Source organism: Crinia signifera, chromosome 11 (assembly GCF_055691185.1).
Source record: "Crinia signifera chromosome 11, ASM5569118v1, whole genome shotgun sequence".
NCBI lineage: Eukaryota > Metazoa > Chordata > Amphibia > Anura > Myobatrachidae > Crinia > Crinia signifera.
In genome coordinates, this window is record NC_139227.1 from 50,400,492 (window position 1) to 50,419,741 (window position 19,250).

General features: G+C 48.0%; 1 protein-coding gene across 2 annotated transcripts; it reads right to left on the reverse strand.

Annotated features, from left to right (window-relative positions):
* Window positions 1-6,487: 6,487 nt before the first annotated feature.
* Window positions 6,488-17,938, reverse strand: KARS1 (lysyl-tRNA synthetase 1). Of its 2 annotated transcripts, XM_083165477.1 has the most exons (15): window positions 17,783-17,926; window positions 16,138-16,309; window positions 15,608-15,734; window positions 14,288-14,450; window positions 13,802-13,895; window positions 13,110-13,296; window positions 10,766-10,891; window positions 10,555-10,674; window positions 10,317-10,479; window positions 8,899-9,072; window positions 8,675-8,760; window positions 7,897-7,982; window positions 7,656-7,782; window positions 6,749-6,892; window positions 6,488-6,669 (listed from the first exon to the last, which is right to left on the reverse strand). In XM_083165477.1, exons 2-15 carry the CDS (start codon window positions 16,269-16,271, stop codon window positions 6,592-6,594), a joined length of 1,809 nt encoding a protein of 602 aa, XP_083021603.1. In that variant the 5' UTR covers window positions 16,272-16,309; window positions 17,783-17,926; the 3' UTR covers window positions 6,488-6,591. The 2 variants fall into 2 exon arrangements, with proteins under 2 accessions (XP_083021603.1, XP_083021604.1); XM_083165478.1 differs by lacking the exon at window positions 16,138-16,309 and having other exon boundaries at window positions 17,783-17,938.
* Window positions 17,939-19,250: the final 1,312 nt, after the last annotated feature.

Genomic DNA, 19,250 nt, shown 5'->3' on the forward strand with positions numbered 1-19,250 from the left:
AAATTACTGGGTAGACCTTCTTCACCCTGGAATTTGCCTTGCAGTGAGAACGGGGGTCCGTCCCTGCAGTCCCCGGCATTTTAATGTCTGGTAAAAGCCGTGTATTTCTCACTCGCAGTGAGAACACGGTATTATATGTATGCTGCGGTACATTGTAGAGGAATGGGATCATTCGTCAGACTGCATTTAGGTCTACAGTCATTAGGTCGACTGGCAGGAAGGTCGACCTGACTTAAGGTCGACATGGGCCAAGGTCGACATGACTTAAGGTCGAATTTGCATAAAGGTCGACATGAGGAAGGTCGACTGGTCATAAGGTCGACATGGGTTTTTCACTGTTTTTTTATCCGAATGTCGACACAGTCGACATGGACACAGTTGGCAATGAGAATCAGACCCTCGCTTCGCTCGCTATGATTCGGGCACGGTGCCTCGCTGCGCTCGGCACACTATTTTATTCTCCCACCACGCCCTAGTGGATGGTAGGGCATGAAATACCGCCTGTCGGCACATGTCGGCTCAAAAAACAGTGAAAAACCCATGTCGACCTTATGACCAGTCGACCTTCCTCATGTCGACCTTTATGCAAATTCGACCTTAAGTCATGTCGACCTTGGCCCATGTCGACCTTTAGTCAGGTCGACCTTCCTGCCAGTCGACCTAGTGGGGTCGACCTAATGACTGTAGACCTAAGTTCATTCTAATAGATGACCGCATCCCATTGTGGATATAAAGGTGACGATTGCAGTCCTATGAACAAAGGGTGGATCCTTGTCAATCATTATTGTTTATTTTAAGACCACACATTATGGAGTTTCCATTGGTTGGGGACGGTGATTGTGTATTTATAAATTGGTGTTTGCTCAAGGTCATGCAACTATTTAGGCCTGATTCACATTCTATTGTACCAACACAGATCTAAAGGCTAGATTGTCCACATCAAGGCCCCCATACACTAGCCGATTTTGGTCAGATTTCAGCCAGATCAGTCGGATCTGGCCGAAATCGGACCAAAATCGGCTAGTTTTGATGTCCCCTCAGATCCGATGCGCGGTCCCGTGCGCATCGGATCTGCGTCGGGTGGTCGGACCTGCTGCACGTCCGACCACCCGACTTGGGACCTAGTGGGGCGGTGGAGGGAGCAGGGGGGGCTGGGGACGCTGCGGGGGACACGTCTGTGTCCCCCGCTGCTGGGGACAGCGTCTGTGCGGCGAGAAGGTAGAGGGAGCAGGGGGGGGGCTGGAGACGCTGCGGGGGACACAGGCTGCATAGAGCCGGGCAGGGGGAGCCGGCCGGGAGCTGTCAGTAATGAATAAAAAAAAAAGCCCATACAATGAATGGGCGGCCTGTGATTGGCTGAGCGCTCTCTCAGCCAGTCAGCAATTGGCTGAGAGAGCGCTCAGCAGCCAATCACAGGCTGCCCATTCATTGTATGGGCTTTTTTTTTTATTCATTACTGACAGCTCCCGGCCGGCTCCCCCTGCCCGGCTCTATGCAGCCTGTGTCCCCCGCAGCGTCTCCAGCCCCCCCTGCTCCCTCTACCTTCTCGCCGCACAGACGCTGTCCCCAGCAGCGGGGGACACAGACGTGTCCCCCGCAGCGTCTCCAGCCCCCCCTGCTCCCTCTACCTTCTCGCCGCACAGACGCTGTCCCCAGCAGCGGGGGACACAGACGTGTCCCCCGCAGCGTCTCCAGTCCCCCCTGCTCCCTCTACCTTCTCGCCGCAAAGACGCTGTCCCCCGCAGCGTCCCCAGCAGCGGGGGACACAGATGTGTCCCCCGCAGCGTCCCCAGCCCCCCTGCTCCCACCAGCTCTCACCTCTTAGCCCCCCCCCCCCCCTGCTCCCCGGGTTTTTTACATGTGATAAATCGAGACGATTTATCACATGTAAAAAATGGCACATCAAGTGCCAATCTAATCAAGCTCCCCCGGGGAGCAGCCGGGGAAGCTCAGGGGGAAGTCGGGGGCGACTTTTCCTAAGGACAAGTCGCCCTAGTGTATGGGGGCCGGGGGACACAGGCTGCATAGAGCCGGGCAGGGGGAGCCGGCCGGGAGCTGTCAGCTGTCAGCTGTTAGGTGTATATTTGACTGGAGAAAATTGTTTTACATATATTTTCAAAAGCCAAACCCCAGCAAAACACATACACCATAGTTGCTGTGCACTTAAGACTGCAAACTCTCATAGGTCATTCCCCTGGTTGTCCAATCAGGCATGCTGTTAAATTAGCAATACACTTCTGTGTAGAGTTTATATGTCCTTTCTGTGTTTGGATGTGTGTCCTCCAGGCACTCTGGTTACCTACTACATATATTGGGCAGCACGGACAGTGTAATGGTTAACATTACTGCCTCACAGCGCTGAGGTCATGGGTTTGATTCCCACCATGGCCCTAACTGTGCGGAGTTTGCATATCCCCCCTTGCTTGTGTGGGTTTCCTCTGGGTACTCCCACAAGCCAAAAATATACAGGTAAGTTAATTGTCTTCCAACAAAATTAACCCTAAAATGTCTGTGTGTGTGCATGTAAATGTGGTAGGAAATATAGATTGTAAGCTCCACTGGGGCAGGGACTGATGTGAATGTTCAAATATTCTCTGTAAAGCGCTGCTGAATATGTATGCGCTTTATAAAAAACTGTTAATTAATAAATAATATAGTAGGTTACATAGTCTCTAACACAAAGTAACCCTAGAACGTGGGTACGTCTCCACATGTGCAGGTTACATAGGGGCAGGGACTGCTGGGAATGATAAAACGAGATTTATGTCTTACCTGGTAAATCTCTTTCTTCGAGGAAGTCAGGGGCAACAGGGCTAACGCTGGGTAGTGAAGTGGGAGAGAGTGCATTCGAGCACCCGAAAGGTTAAACTTCCCAGGCAGCCAGGCTACTAACCTCCTCAACCCCACCTCAGGGCCAGGAAAGTCAGTTTTTAACAAGCCAAAGCAGGAGACAAGAGAGAAGGAAGAGAAACACCAAAACAGAACACATTCTGAACAATTAACTTTAACATAACTAAAGCAGGCATGGAAGGAAGGGATCCCTGTGGCCCCTGATGTCCTCGAAGAAAGAGATTTACCAGGTAAGTATTTGGGACACAAGAGAAAAAGGAGCAGTGCTACAACTACAGTACAATAAAGAGGACTCAATTAAGAAATGTATAATCTTTTTATATGTAAATGAAAAACACATAGAATGACATAAACATTAACATACACAGATATAAAAAATAACACAAGAATTAATAAAAAAAAAAAAAAGGAGGGTATCTCACTCTCGAAAGGAGCCTGTCCCTGCGATGCCCGGAGCCGGGGGGGCTGCGCATGCGCGGTTACGTACTGACCCCCTGCGACCCCACTGCTGCTCAGGCAGTGCGATGTGTAGCCATAGGCAACAATGGGCTATCGCCATCCCAGAATGGCGATAGCCCTGGGGTGCGAAGCCGGGCTGCCAGATGTTGATACATCGGGAAGCTTTGCATCCCCCATAGAAACCTATGGGGGATGTGGCCGGCAGCACTGCAGGGGGGATCGCAGCAGGGATTGGATATTCCTGCTGTGGTCCCCCTTTAATACATTTAGGTGATACTTAATATTTGCAGTTAACCCCCAAAAACGGGTGTTTTCGGAGATTTAGCCGCAAATATTATTTGATAAATGTGCCGCAAATATTATTTGATAAATGTGTGGAACAAACCTGTACCCCCGCAGGAACCGGGAGGGAGGCACCCAAGTATGCCTGTTTAATGACAGATCTAAGCCAGCGGGCAATTGTCTGCTTAGTAGCAGGCCAACCCCTCTTTTGAAACCCAGAGAGAGTCAGATTTCCGAAGAGCCTTAGTGCGGCGCACATAGATGCACAAAGCACAGTCCACATCCAGAGAAGACTGTTAAGGAGAGGCATCTGGTCGCCGAAAGGCAGGGACCACAATCTCTTGGTTGACATGAAATTTGGATACCACCTTGGGGAGGTGAGAAGGAACGGTTCGGAGAACCACCCTGTCAGGATGGAAGATCAGGAAAGGTGACCGACAGGACAGGGCCAACAGATCAGACACCCTCCTGGCCAAAGCAATTACCAACATGAAAACTGTTTTCCAGGTGAGCCAACAAAAGGTCCACCGACCTTAATGGTTCAACCGGTGGGCCTGAAGAGCCGCGAGTACCAGGGAAAGATCCCACGGAGCAACCGGGGGAACAAAGGGAGGTTGGATATGCAGGACACCCTGCATGAATGTGCGGATATCGTGCAACAACGTCAACTTCTTGCGGAACAGGATGGACAGAGCTGAAAGCTTAGCTTAAGGCAGTTTGGCAAGCTGCCAATATTCCTAGCTAAAGCATCCTTGCACTGCCGCCGTAAACTAAACAAGTACCCATTCTTTTTACAGGTGGACTACAAATCCCAGCAGGCTCATTAATGCCTGCATGCTGGGTCTTGTGGTTAGCCAAGTCCCAGCATGCTGACGAGCCACGGTGCTCATGGTAGGGCTGGGGGACCTTACGGAAAAAGTGTACCCTGGCTGTGGCATGACACTGCAGTCTGTTGGAGCCCGGTGCTGGTTTCAAAATACGGGGGGACCCCCAGATTTTTTGTCCCCTGTATTTTTGGAACCAGGACCGGTCCAAGAGTCCGGGGCTGGTTTCAGAAATACGAGGGACCCCTACGCTTTTTGTCCCCCTGTATTTTTGGAACCAGGTCCGGCTCAATGAACCCGGGGCTGGTTATGGCATTTTTTTTTTTCTCAAAATCGCATATTTTCATGACAAAAAAAAATGAAAACTCGCATGTGAAGTGCAATCTCAAGCCAAAAATCGCACCCTATTACATTTGCGAATTTAACACAAAGGCCCTTATTCAAATCTGATTGCAGTACAAGTTTTTTGGAAAATGAGCAAAACCATGTGCACTGCAGGTGGGGCAGAGGTAACATGTGCAAAGAGTTAAATTTGGGTGGGGTGTGTTGAAACTGAAATCTAAAAATTGCAGTGTAAAAATAATGCAGCCAGTATTTACCCTGCACAGAAACAAAATAACTCACACAAATCTAACTCTCTCTGCACATGTTACATCTGCCCCAACTGCAGTGCACATGGTTTTGCCCATTTTACAAACAAACTTGTACTGCGATCAGATCTGAATAAAGGCCAAAATGTGTGATTTGATGCGATTTCTAAAGATGACCAAAAATCGCCCCTATTACACTTCGCCCCTGAAGTATTTTTGCTGAGACAGGCAGCTTAACTGGACACAGTTAACACAATACACTTCTGAAAGGCAGTGATAGTGTTAAAACAGTACACAGCAAGCACACAAGGCAGCCAATGCAAAGAAAAAATGGCACTCAGCTCCTTTTGCAGCTATTGCTAACCGGAGCATAAAAACAAACCTGTGTCCTTGTAGGAAAAGGAGTGGCAGTGAAGGAGTGGAATCCTGGGTGTCTGTGAGCTCTGTGTCCCTCTGCATGTGCAGCAGGCAGGCAGAATCAGTGGCGGGAACCTGTCTGGGCATGCCTTCCTACTGTCCCTGGGAACACTGGTAAAATGGCGGGGATCCGGTGCACGCCGGGTGTCCCCATTTACCGGTGCCGCTGCCCACACACTTTATCCCTGGTTGTCCAGCAGGAGTGGGTGGTGTACCAGCCAATCGCTTGCTAGTGCAGCCCAGCGGTCCCACCTCCCTGGGCTGCTACAACCACTAGTTACGCGTGTTACCTGATCTCGGTGCGTAGTGTGCAGCTGCCGGGCCCGGGTGATGGAGCAGCAGCGCGGGTGTCTATTAGACCCCCTGCGCTGCTGCCCTGTCACGAACATCATCAATGTAAATTAAGCCCCTCTCTAAGGTGCATGTTGGCTCCTGCCAGCACCAAAAAAAAACTGAGCTTTCAGACCTGGAGGCAGGGTAGAGGAGGCTCTCTGACCACTCCACTACCCAGGATTAGCCCCGTGGCCTCTGAGGGGTCCCGAATAATAAAATGTGTGTATATAGTATATAAACATTATATATGCATGCATACATACATACACTCAACTAACTTAGGGGTAGATTTATTAGGCTTGGTGAAGTGATAAAGTGTCTGCTTTTTATCACCGGCCAATCAGCTCCTAACTGTCATTTTTCAAACCAAGCCTGTAACTTCACAGTTAGGAGCCGATTGGCCGGTGATAAAAACCAGACACTATAACTTCACCAAGCTTAATAAATCTGCCCTTCAATACCTTGTTTTTAAAGGGAGGGGGAGTAGGGGAAATACCGGTGCACAAGCATAAACACGAATAAGGGTTTTTGTATATTGAAACACAATTATGGATCCACAATAATAAAATGGGGTGCCTCAGTGTTAGTACTTGAATGGCTAGTGGAGGTGCTCCCGAGAGTAAATGTACCTTCACCACCACAGGAGACGCGGACAGCATTGCTGACATGCATTATACTGATTGAGTCCGCTATCTCTCAGAATGTGCGAACATCACGTTACAGAACAAAGACCACAGTTTGTAGAATTTATTTCAGTATAAAGCAGTTGAGAACTGTAGTTTGGCGCATAGAGACAAATACATATTAAACATCATAAAATCAGACGAATCACAGGATTACACTGAGGTTCCGGAGGCTGGAGCCGACTCCTTCTTATTGTCTTCAGGTTTCATGGCCGGGAACAGCAGCACCTCCTAGAAGGATGGACATAGCGATATTAGGCCTCCGGCATCATCACCAGAAGAAATGACCTCTGAACAGTCTTCTACTTACCTTAATGTTATTGGAGTCTGTTAAGAACATGGTCAACCTGTCAATGCCCATTCCCCAGCCAGCCGTCGGTGGTAGCCCATACTCCAGGGCGGTGCAGAAGTTTTCATCGATGAACATTGCTTCATCATCCCCTGCGGCTTTGGCCTGCAGATGTACAAGCACAACATAAGCTGCAAAATCCTCATGTATGCGACCATATAACCAGACCCATATAACAGAATTACATTTACAGAGCATGGCCCAAACTCCATCTGCAGATGTATATGATCAGATGTGGCCTACTGTAGCCAAACGAAGGGTCCGATTCTGCGTCACTCACAATGCTGATGTCACAGAGTTGAGTGGATGTGCAGTATGGGTCTGCAATGTTGGAAGCAGATCAGTGGTTGACAATATGACGACGTTTGGTGGGGGGGAGCGATGTCAGCTGCCGTTCCCCAAACTGGAGGAGTGACGCCTCTGTTTTGGGGGGAGTGCCAAGGCCTTGATTTCCATTAGAGGAAGGGATTTCCTGGCCTCTTGGTTGGACCTGTGGCAGTTTGCTTGCATGACCCTGATGGTACCACAGGTAATCAGATACTGTGTCGCATAACTCCCACATGCATGCAGGAGTCGTCTACTTATACCAGACTTCCTGCTGCATTACCATGCCTGTGCATCGCTGCTGCTGAATTAGGCCCAGTGTCTTCTGCAGCCACTGGACTTAAAGTAGTAATATTGATACGAACTATATAACCAGGTGTGTGTATTTATTATTGCCAGATCTAGCGACTGAAACCACCAGAGACACAGCAACTCTGAAGAGCACAGCTTAGTAAATTTGCAGCATGAGCTTTATTGTCATATAAATATAGAATATTCCTAATGACACCTGGGATGTGTCACATACAGGTTATTTGGGACCTACCTTTGCCTGATCCTCAAACAGCTCCCTCTGCCTGATTGGGTCATTCAGCTCAGTGTATGCATTACAGATCTCTTTCTTCATGATAAACAGCTCAAACCGTTCCGTCAGCCCTTTCTCAGACCGGTGCCTTTTATGGAGAAAAAAAAAAAAAAAGGTCTCTAGAACATCTAGATTATTGGACAACAGGATTATGGATCGCACAGTAACAGGTACTGGAGGAAAATCGGCATTCCAGATTTACCATTTAGCGAGTGGGCTCATGATTTGTGGATGGTCACATATAAAAGTTGGGTTAATGCAGGTAACTTCCAGGTATTCTCCAACCATCTGCAAAACAATGTGGTGCTTTTATAAATGGGAATCAAAAAGGAGTCAAAAACAAAAAAATACATCAAAACCAGTGTTATCATATATAGGAAAATGTCTATCCGGAACTACAATATATTCAACGTGACACGTGTTCCAATGTCAGAGAAGGGAAAGTGGGGCTTCTCTACTCAGCAGGGAACAATCAGCGGATGGTCCGTCCATTATACAAATCTCCCAACAGCAGACACGCATTGTTCCGAAAGCTACACTCCCACCTAAGTCAGAGGTTCCCAAACTCTGCCATTGCAGTCCAGGTGGTTTAATCAAATTAGCTGAAGTATTAAATCACCTGTGCACAAGCATGGATATGCTTAAAACCTGTGTTGTACTGGCAGAGTTTGGGAACCTCTGATCTAGATCAAATGTTTTTGCTGAAGAGCCCCTTCCCCTAGCTGAAACACCAAGGGATTCTTTATGCACCCCTATATTCCCCTAGGGCTCAGCGTGCAAATCAATGGAATCCACTTAAAGGCGGAGAATGGGAGAACCAAATCACAAACTATTTTCTGACTGAACTTGTGATGGGTCCTCTGACTCTACATAACAAGTATGCTCGGTATACAGTTTCAATATTACACGGAGGGGTAACAGGCCAGTACCCCCATCTAAGAACTAATATCTGGCGACTGTACGTCTGGCTCATTCCGCACCTTGTCTAGTAGTCTCGCAGTGGTTCTGGGAGCCGGACACTCGACAGCTTTCTCCACACAAATGTCATCTAGCATCTTGCGGGTCTCTGGTGTGAAGAGACAGGAGGTACAAATTAATAAATTCCAGCCGAACAAAACATGAGAGACAAGGTGAAAAGCAAACAACACCCCAAAATCCTAATGTAATACCATTCCATACCCACGAGACAGGACATCGTTCTTACCTTCAGTATCAAACTTGTCTGTGGGAGGCAGCTTCTTCCCCAGGACCTTTTCCAGCTCACGTACCATACTGATTCTCCTGAAGGGTGGGGTGAAGTCTATCTCCTGGGCTTCTCCCTCTGGGCCGTCTGGGTGGTATGTGACCTTGTAGCCTCCAGTGATGTGTTTGACCATACCTGCAGAACACGACAGACCAGCTGAACACTCCTCATATGTTCTGGAACATGGCTTAGATTAATAGCACTCTGGATTGCTAGTTTCTTACACTACTACTGCACTCCCAACAGTTAGCAAGATTCAGCCGGTAAGTATCAGTGGTAGGGTTACAGTATAGGGGACAGTTACACAGAAGAGGAAGAACCTCCTTCATACCCCACCTTCTGATCAACATCTCTATATAGATATTAAATACCGTCTTCTGGATATACAGTAAGTGACGGCACCATTTATCAGTGGTCTACTCTCCGCACCAACCAGTAACTATAAACCCCCATACTTACTGAACACATCAATTCATTGATAACACAAGGTCACACGCTGTATTACCACTGAGTCACTTTCGCTACTACTGCACTCCGGACCAGATTCTGAATTTTTTCAAGCTGCAGAATTTTTCCTCATTGCAAGCGTAGCCAATGCACAGAAAATATAGAGGCCAACCGGACCATCGCAGTCCTCAGCAACTGCAGACACCTATATTACAGCACTGGTGTGGTAATGAGAAACATCGATGCCCAAAGTGATTTTATAGCTACCTAGACTGGCCACAGGAACCAAGACCAATGCTGTCCGATGATCGCAGAGTCACACCCCAAAAACGGCCCCGACACGCGTTTCTGGCCATTACTCCCGATCACCTCCTGTCAATAACTTTGCGATTAAAACGCAAAGGTATCTTGGCGCATGTGCAGTGGAACAATAACCACTCCGTGACAAACATCAACCTTTTGTAGTCACAATCAGGCCCTTAGTAATGGACCGGATCAATTAGTGAGTAACACAGAACTCCGCAAACTGTTAGTGTAGTGAAACACACAGACACACCTTCTGCCCACCGAGCCACCCTCTGCGTGGTATATCGGAAATATGGCAAAGTGCCAGTATTTACCATCACCTTTCTCACGTGGGAGATGGTACTGCTGGCAGACTGAATACCAGCCCCACGTGACTCAGGGACCTGTGTGTACTGTACACCCTGCATCCATTACACAGAGACGCCACCAAGACAGCTGGAATCTGGGATATGGAGCTTTTCCCACAACCTCCTTTTCTTGTGCAGCAGGTCCGAGTTCCAGCTGCGATACATTTGGTTGGGTCTCTGCATGAGTGATTATGTTTGCTGATCACTAAGAACCCTTGCCGTAATAAACAAGCAGCAAAGAGATCGGCCATAGAACTGGATTACACTTCTCGCACTCACCCGAGAGCAGCTTCTCCGTGAGATCTATGACATCGTTGTAGTCTGCATAAGCCATGTAAAATTCACAGGTCGTGAACTCGGGATTGTGGGTCAGATCGATTCCTTCATTTCTGAACTGTCTTCCGACCTCGTAGATCCGGTCAATGCCGCCGACCACCAGCATCTGAAACACACAAATCATCTGTTAGATTGTGCTTAGCGGCCTCAGGCCACGGATAGAAGAATCAGAGATCATTACCTTGTGATAGAGCTCCGGGGCGATTCTCATGTAAAGGTCCATGTCCAGATCATTGTGGTGAGTAATAAATGGTTTGGCCACAGCTCCGCCAGGAATAATGTTCATCATTGGAGTTTCAATCTGTTAACAAATGAGGTTAAAGATGTAATATCATCCACCTTGAGTGCCCCGAAAAATATACCTTAGTGGTCACAAAATATTAGGTAGCTACCTCAAGGAACCCTAAATCATCCAGAAACTTGCGGAGGTAGGTGATCATCTTTGCTCGGACAATAAACTTCTGTCGCACGTAGTCATTGAGAATCAGGTCCAGGTACCGCTGACGGAATCTGGTCTCCTGGAAAATAAATTATATATCTGTACACGACAGAATGGCTTCTTCTGTACAATCCAATCACATTCCCCTATACAGTCCTCACATATCTTCACTTATTCTGTGTCACAGTCCTATCCTCCTGACCCCTGGCCACCATATCATACAGCCCACCAAGAGCCTCTGCAATCTGGTGACCATCATGCAATAGATAGCACCATTCCTTGTGTATCAATGCCTATATCCCTATAGAGCAGGGATGGGCAACACCGGCCCTCCAGATGTTAGTGAACTACACATCCCAGGATGCTTTGCATTAGTTTTGCTATGTGGCCATGCTGAAACTGATGCAAGGCATGCTGGGATGTGTAGTTCATCAACATCTGGAGGGCCAGTGTTGCCCAGCCCTGCTATAGAGTGTAAGCCTATGAGCAGGGCCCTCCTACCTCTATGTCTGTCTGTAACTACTAAGGGGTTGGCAAACAAGCATCAGAAGATTTTAGTTCGACCCGGCATGAATATGGAAAGAAATAACTTATGGTAGAAATGTATTTTGTTATAGTCTCAGCGTGTCTGGCTAGATTATAGTAACGTCTGACAATGCAGTAAGACGCTGACTTCTGAGGTGTAGATCTACGAAAGTGTAAAACAGTACTGGCAATAGAGGATGTGTATGGGGAACGAATCACCTTGACGGACAAATTCCTTTGCTTGTGCACCCCCAGGGGGACTGTTGTAGAATCTCTAATAACGGCGATGCATGCAGTTATTTTGGTAATTAATAATAATGGGCTGTTCCCTACAGCTACTCCACAATATGAAATATTAACCCATAACAGCCCGGGGACGTAAGCTCTCCTGTTCACACAAGGAAAGGTCTGGAATCTGTGTAACCAGGGGAGACAGGAACGGCTAGAGAGTATAGATGAAAACATTTCTGGCAGAGACCATTTTATAGACCCGATTGTTTGGCTCGGTGTAATCTACCCCTTTTACCAGATGGGACATCCAGCCCCAACATCCCCATGGTTTCCGGCAGTATCCTTAGTGTGATCTGCATTTTAGGCTTGTATATCTAGGTGCATGTGTATGATATGCTGGCGGTCGAAATACTGACACCGGAATCCCGACCGCCGCAATGCCGACAAGGGGGGCCGTGGATTCCCCCCCTGCGCGCTCGCCATGCAGCAGGACCGGTGCCTCGCTACGCTGGGCACACTATTTTATTCTCCCTCTATGGGTGTCGGGGACACCCATAGAGGGACAAAGTGCCGGCATTGCGGCGATCGGGATTCCGGCATCGGTATTTCAACCACATCCCGTGTACTAGTCCTAGGAAGGATTTGATGGCAGAAAACACAGGATTTCTGTTACGATCTATAATCCTGGCACCTACAAGCCAAGTCAGAACAGAATGTATAGATGCTAAACCCATATACCTTCTAAGCCTCACTCCTCATCCTGAGGGAGCTCTCAAGTGAAACCAGCCGTAGTCACCGGCAAAAGAGGTGATGCAGCAGCTACACACATCCCGCAGAAGCTGGTGAATGATGGTGGGGGTGGCAGAAACATCCCTCTTGCATCTAGGGCGCAGAAGGCCCCGTCTAAGTTATAGGTGATCCTGTGAGACCAGGAGTGCTCAGTAGCTGCAGCCCAACACACAGGTGATACATTCACCAATACTAGAATGGATACACTCTAGATCAGGGATGGGCAACACCGGCCCTCCAGATGTTGATGAACCACACATCCCAGCATGCCTTGCATCAGTTTCAGCATGGCCACCTAGCAAAGCTAATGCAAAGCATCCTGGGATGTGTAGTTCATTAACATCTGGAGGGCCGGTGTTGCCCAGCCCTGCTCTAGATCAACACACACACACTGCACCCCCATACACATCCAAAGTAATCCCAGCACTGTGTGCGCATAACCTACTGGTGGTCTATAGCAGTGACGTGTGCGACCAGACTAGCAACTGGAAGCTACTGGCCAAGGCTATATACTATGCCCCCTGGGTGCTGCAGATTACTAGTATGCACACTGGACACTATATGATGTATCTTTGTATTCAGATCCTCATTCCACACATGTAAAACATTCCCTTATGTGTAGCTGTATAGATTTTACCACCAAATATATGAAATACTCGCGGACAGAGAATCAAAATGGACAGAGATAACAAGGTGTGTATACACTGTGGATAGATCACATGAAGTACCCAGAAGCAGTGCGTTCCCCATACCTTGTCTTTCAGGCCGAAGTGCAGGTGAGGTAACATGTGCAGACAAGGTGACAGGAGGGTAATCTCCACAGGTATAATGCTCAGCTCTCCCTTTTTGGTTTTCCCAGGGTTTCCTCTCACTCCGATGATGTCACCACGACGTAGCTTGTTATTGACCGCTATAAAGTCTTCCTCAGATTTGTAAAATCTATTTCAGAAAAACAACAGACGGTCAATAGGCGTACAGTCCCACGCATACAGCACATACAACACTACACGCACCATCTAACATGGTGTCTACTTGTAAGGGAACAGCACCTACAGTCCCACATGGCCTCACTTCTCAAAGGAACACTGCACTTGGCCTCACCTGTGCACAGTACCTACAGTCCTATATGTAGAATCAAACGTTCTAGGGTTAATTTGTTGGGAGCCAATGAATCTACCAGTATATATTTGGAATGTAGGAGGAAACCCACTCAAGCATGGGCAGAACATACAAACTTTACACAATTAGGGCCATGGTGGAAATCGGACCCATGACCTCAGTGCTGTTAGGCGTTAACCACTACACCATCCGTGCTGCCCATGACATTTACCCTAATCCAACTATTTTATGTATCCATCCAATATACCAGAAAACAAAACATCACAGTGTTATTATAGGACATTAAGATGGCACCTAAATTCCCCATCACATGTCTGGCACTTACTTGGAGTTGGCCATAACCTGTAGCTTCATGCCTTCCCCACGTAGATCGTAGAAGATCAGCTTGGCTCCAGAAATACGCTTGGCATGGATCCTGCCTGAAAATCAAGAAGATTTGAATTTTCACCCAATGCCAGACAGGATCCTTCCCTCATCGAGCGGAAATTACCCAACATGCCCAAGCGATGACGGAGCGGTGACTAAGCAATCGGAGCTACCAATGATGGGCTACCCAACTTCCACTCCGCTGGGGCCGGGCACAGGCTTATAAATCAATTTATAGCATATAAGGGATTAAAGACAGCCAAACTAAATAGTAGTTAACATGAACATGTGAATGGTGAACTAAGTATATTATGCACACATCTAGGGCTGCACATAAATGACTTATGAAGATGCAGGACACAGGACACAATCCCACGCATGTAAACATTTTTTTATGTTGAATGCATATTTCCCAAAAGCATAGAAGGTCCATCAATGTACCCACCTGCCACACTGACAACCTCCTGCAAGTGATCGCCCACCTGCAGGTCATTGTATTTCTGTATGAACTCTGTCAGCGATATGTCCACGTGGAACTTGTGGGGATAAGGGTCGTCCTTTGTACCTTTCAGCTGCTGAATGGCTTGTGTGCGGATCTTGTAATATTGCTGGTAACAGGGAGGACAAATATAATAAATCACATGAGAAGGCCCAGAAGTTCAATAGTAATTATATTCACATATAAATCAATGAACAGTTTTACGCATGCCCCCAAAAACACCAGGCGGTGGCGGATTTCATTAGCCGAACACATGAGAATGCAGACGATGAATCCACTAGGAACAATTAACATCACTGGAGCAAGAAGCAAATGCGCCTCATATCGCAGTGACATCACTATGTTACAGTGCATGGTGAAAACCAGTGGCGGGCTGGGCCGGGGAGCAGGATCATTTCCAGCTATTTGGGCTGGTTCCGGCCGTTTTGTGGGGGCCGCGATTCAGCAAGAAAGAGCGACCTGCTGTCACCCTCAATCCTCTGAACATTTTTCCCTGTACGCACATCGCCGCCATGCTGCAGAAGGATCCTACGTGCACTGCACAGAAGGCAGCAGGTGCTACGGCCGCCCCCCGGAGCAGGACCGCCGACTCACCAAACAGAGCAGCGGGACTATAGAGCCAGAAGCACGCAGGACTTGGAAGCCGTGCCCCATTGGAAGTAGCAGCGGCGGCGTCATAAGCAGGTAGGTAAGGAGCCCTTTCTGAAAACCGCCCCGGAGTAGTTGCTTATTGAAGTCACCACCCGGGTGAGGTGGTGTCACTGTGGCTGTGAATGTGTGTGTGTGTGTGTGGGGGGGGGGGGGGGGAGGGAGAGTGTGTGTGTGTGAGCGTCAGGGTGCATGTATGTATTAGAGTGAAGGTGTATGTATATATGAGAGCGACAGTATGTATGTATGAGAGCAGCAGGGTGTATGTATGTATTATAGTGAAGGTGTATGTATGTATGTATGTATGTATGTATGAGGGTGGCAGGGACCAGGTGTATGTATGTATTAGAATTAGAGTGAACATGTATGTATGTATGTATGTATGTATGTGTTAAATTCTGATTATATATCTGGGGATGGTATTACAAGACAACAGAATACCATCTTAATCGTTTAAAACTAGGTATTGCCCAAGGTTTTTTATTTTGAGGATGGGCTGCCACTCATGGGCCTGTCCTTTGTGCAACTTGCCAGCCAGCCCCTGGTGAGAACGCTGGTTGGGCCCGCTCAATGGCTGTAGCCACATTAAATCTCTTATAAAATCAGACTGTAACCTACGTTGGGGTCGAGGCTTTCCTCATCGATGGCGTCCGCTTCCGTACTCGCCACTTTCTCATGCTGCTCCTTCAGTTTCTCTTCTTTTTCAGCAGCTTTCTTCTCAGCTTTCATCCGCCTTTTTAATTCACTTTGGAAAATAAAAAGAAAGGGAAAGTCAATGAAACGGTTCTGAGATAACTTGGTAGAATCAGCCTGTATGGTGTATATGCATTATTTGGGGTGGATTCGGCCGGCTGAATCTGCGGAACAAACCCTCCACTTTACGGCAGCAGGCTCTCACTCAAAAATGACCACTCCCCTATAGGGCTGTGGGCACTTTAGAGCGAATAGGGGTGCAAATCAGTCCAGAAAGGTGGCAGCTGGGGTGCTCTCGGTGGCGTTTACATGCCACAGAAATTCACCCCCAGTGGAATGTTTTGAGCCACAGGGAAGATGCCATTCAGCCTGCTTGCCTCCTCCTGACCAAGCTGAAACAGGAGATTCATGGAGAAAAAAAAGTTGGTGGGATTACAGAAGCAGGTGTCACCAACCTTTTTTTCCCATGAAGACCATGGTCCTTGCAGAGGGGGGAGAAAGCAGAAATCTGTTTTCCCAGGACGTGCTCCTTAAGGGCTCTCTGTGCCCAAACTGGGCTTCTGAACAGCCTGATCAGAGCGTGTGACATGGCAGCGCACACCTCCTAACCACAACTCGGGTTACCACCTAACGGGAAGACAATAAGGTGGAACACAGAATTACGTCAATTCCATTTTAGGTCTCGCATCAGCACCAGGTGACTGTTTATACTGTTAGAATCCATCCCTACTAGCGTTGTATAGTGATTGCAACAATGACAACTGTGTGGCCTACAATAAAGATAAGCAGTAGGCACATAGCGCTATGTACTATATGGAGCCAAACTAGAGTGAGACCGCCAGGTTGAAGGATGCCCCTGCCAACCTCAGATGTGGCATGCCCTAGCCCTTAGTAAGAGTTTCAATGGTGCAAGTACAGACCAATCTAACAGTGAACCTCCATCCTTGCACATTCAGTGGCATGATGTACACCAGGGGAGGACTGTCTAGCCATAGTGACAGATTGATAAAACACAGGTTCAGTCCCTTAGGGTAGCTAGGGATTTGCAATACTAAGTCACACGAATAGGCCGTTGTTACTAGGTCAATAGGATAAACTGCACTCAAATATGACTTGGCACAGAGAGCAGTGCATAGAGGAATGCAAACACATTCCAGCCTTCCAATCTCTAAAGAACAGCTATGGGGGAGTGCGGAGCAGAAACAGAAGTGAAAATAAAAGTGTATACAGCTTGGTTATCTTCCAGAAAGTCACATGATTATGGGGCAGCGCACATTCCAATCAGACACCTAACAGCCTCAAATTCTCCATATAGTGTAAATATAATACATTAGATGACTAACTAGATTTGCTGACAGTGGATGCACAAAAGCTGGAAATGATGCAAATAAACTCCATGATTAAGACAGATAAAACCCCCCAAAAAACCTCATTGCGCAGGGTAAGCCCCTAATATACACAATACCCCCATATATGGGAGCAATTAGCAGAATAAAGGGTAAATCCCATAGACTGCCATGAATAAAGCCCCCCAGCACTGCCCAGCCACACTAGGGGACTGCTCCCGTGCTGAGGGGACTGCTGCAATTCAGGGGCTGAAGAGGGTCCCCTCCAGTGCATACCTCCCAACATGACCCTCTCCAGGAGGGACACAATGCTCTGTTCCTGGACTTCCCCCTAAATGTATGATTGCCACCACCTGTGCTCAACCTAGTTAATTGATAAAAAAAAGTGTTTTAATCATAAATTAAAAGGAAAGTCCTGAAGCAGAGCATTCTGTCCCTCCTGGAGAGGGTCATGTTGGGAGGTATGCCAGTGACCACCCCAGCATTTATCTCACAGTGACAGTACTCAGGGCTTAAACCCCATTTCTTCTAGTTACATCAGCCAGCACTCCTCCCCTGGGAGTTGTAGTCTAATCTCTGACAGCAGCCTTTGGCAGGCAGCACTGGGCGCCGGGGAAGAGACTGCATTACCCAGAATCCCACACGCCATCACAGTACCGGCTGCATGCCGCATGTCGCATCGAAACCCGGGTCCTGAGCAGTCCCATAAATTGCGGCTCTCCACATCCCCCTCTATCCAGGTCCCGTTACCCACTTCTTGCTCAGCTTGGCATCGCAGTCCTCGGGCGCTGCAGCCTGCACATCGGCCATGGTGTTCAGAGTCACAGAGCAAGAAGAGACGGCACTTCCGGCTACGCTAACTCAAGCCGCGGACCTGAGGCTGAGTCTGACTTCCGCCCACTCTGGCTTCTAGGGGCGGGGCAGAGTGACGTTTCTGTATGTGATTGGTTGTTGTTGTAAATATGCCTTATGTGGAATCTATCTAGGATGCCCCATCTGCATTTTTTAGTTAGCGCAGAATCAGTGGGGACATATTAGTACATGTAACATATGTGTAACATGATGCTAATACAAGATGACTTATGACCTGATCTGTGTCTCCTCTCAATGCGATGCCCATTTTGTCCTTACCTATTGTGACAACAGCTGCACCCAATGTGGTCACCCCTATATAAGCTCCCATCTGGCCCTGGGAGATATGATACCAGACCTCTGCTGCAATGTAAAGTACTCAGCTCTATTGTCAGATATGCACAGGGCTATTACCGCTGCCTCCTTCATCTGCCTGTGTGGCACCACCTCAGGGCCACAAAGTGCTGCCACAAGTGCATGTGATGTTCTGGCATGGCCAAGTGACACCTCTTATGGCACTTGGCTCCCCATAATGGCCATGTGGAGAACCACCATGGATGTGTGGAGCTCCAGCAAGTCCATACAGCTCCCCAACATGGCACCACTCCTAAACCGAAGGCCACTTCTCCATGGGTGCGTGAAACCCCAACATGGGTACCACATGGACGTGGGAAACCCCAACATGGCCACCACATGGGTGTGGGAGACCCCATCATGGACGCATGAAGCCACAATATAGGTTCTTGTTGCTTCTCCTGGTCCTGGACCTTCAGTGGACACGTAACACACCAGTATTTACAAATGACCATGTTCCTGTAGCCCGTTATCAGCTCTGTAGTGGCCTGTAAGCCCTGTCAATCATGTTTCTTTCACAATATGTGAAGTCTTCCCATCAACTCTGACCCCTCATGTGCTGGCACATGGGGGGGTCAACATGGCTATTCAGTCAACACGGCAAAGGTCAACACAAGCATTAGGTCGACAGTGGGAAGGACGACAGTCAAAAGGTCGCCATGAGTTTTTCACTTTTTTTTGGTCCAGAATGGCCACCATCAGTGTACCGCGTCCCCTGCGCTCGGCACACTATTTTATTTCCCCCAATGCCATAGTGTATGGTAGGGTATGAAACAACTCCTGTGAGCACGTTGGCTATAAAAAAAAAATGTGAAAAACTTGTGTCAAACTTTTACTGCTGATCTTCCCATTGATGACCTAATACTTTGTGTCGACCTTTCAACCATGTCGACCTTAGCTATGTTGACCTTTTTCAGATGTCGATCTAGGCCCTGTCAACCTTCAGTGGTCGACCCAATGCATGTCATTACTCGCTCCCATTCCCGACTGCAGGACTTTCTACGGGCTGCACCCAC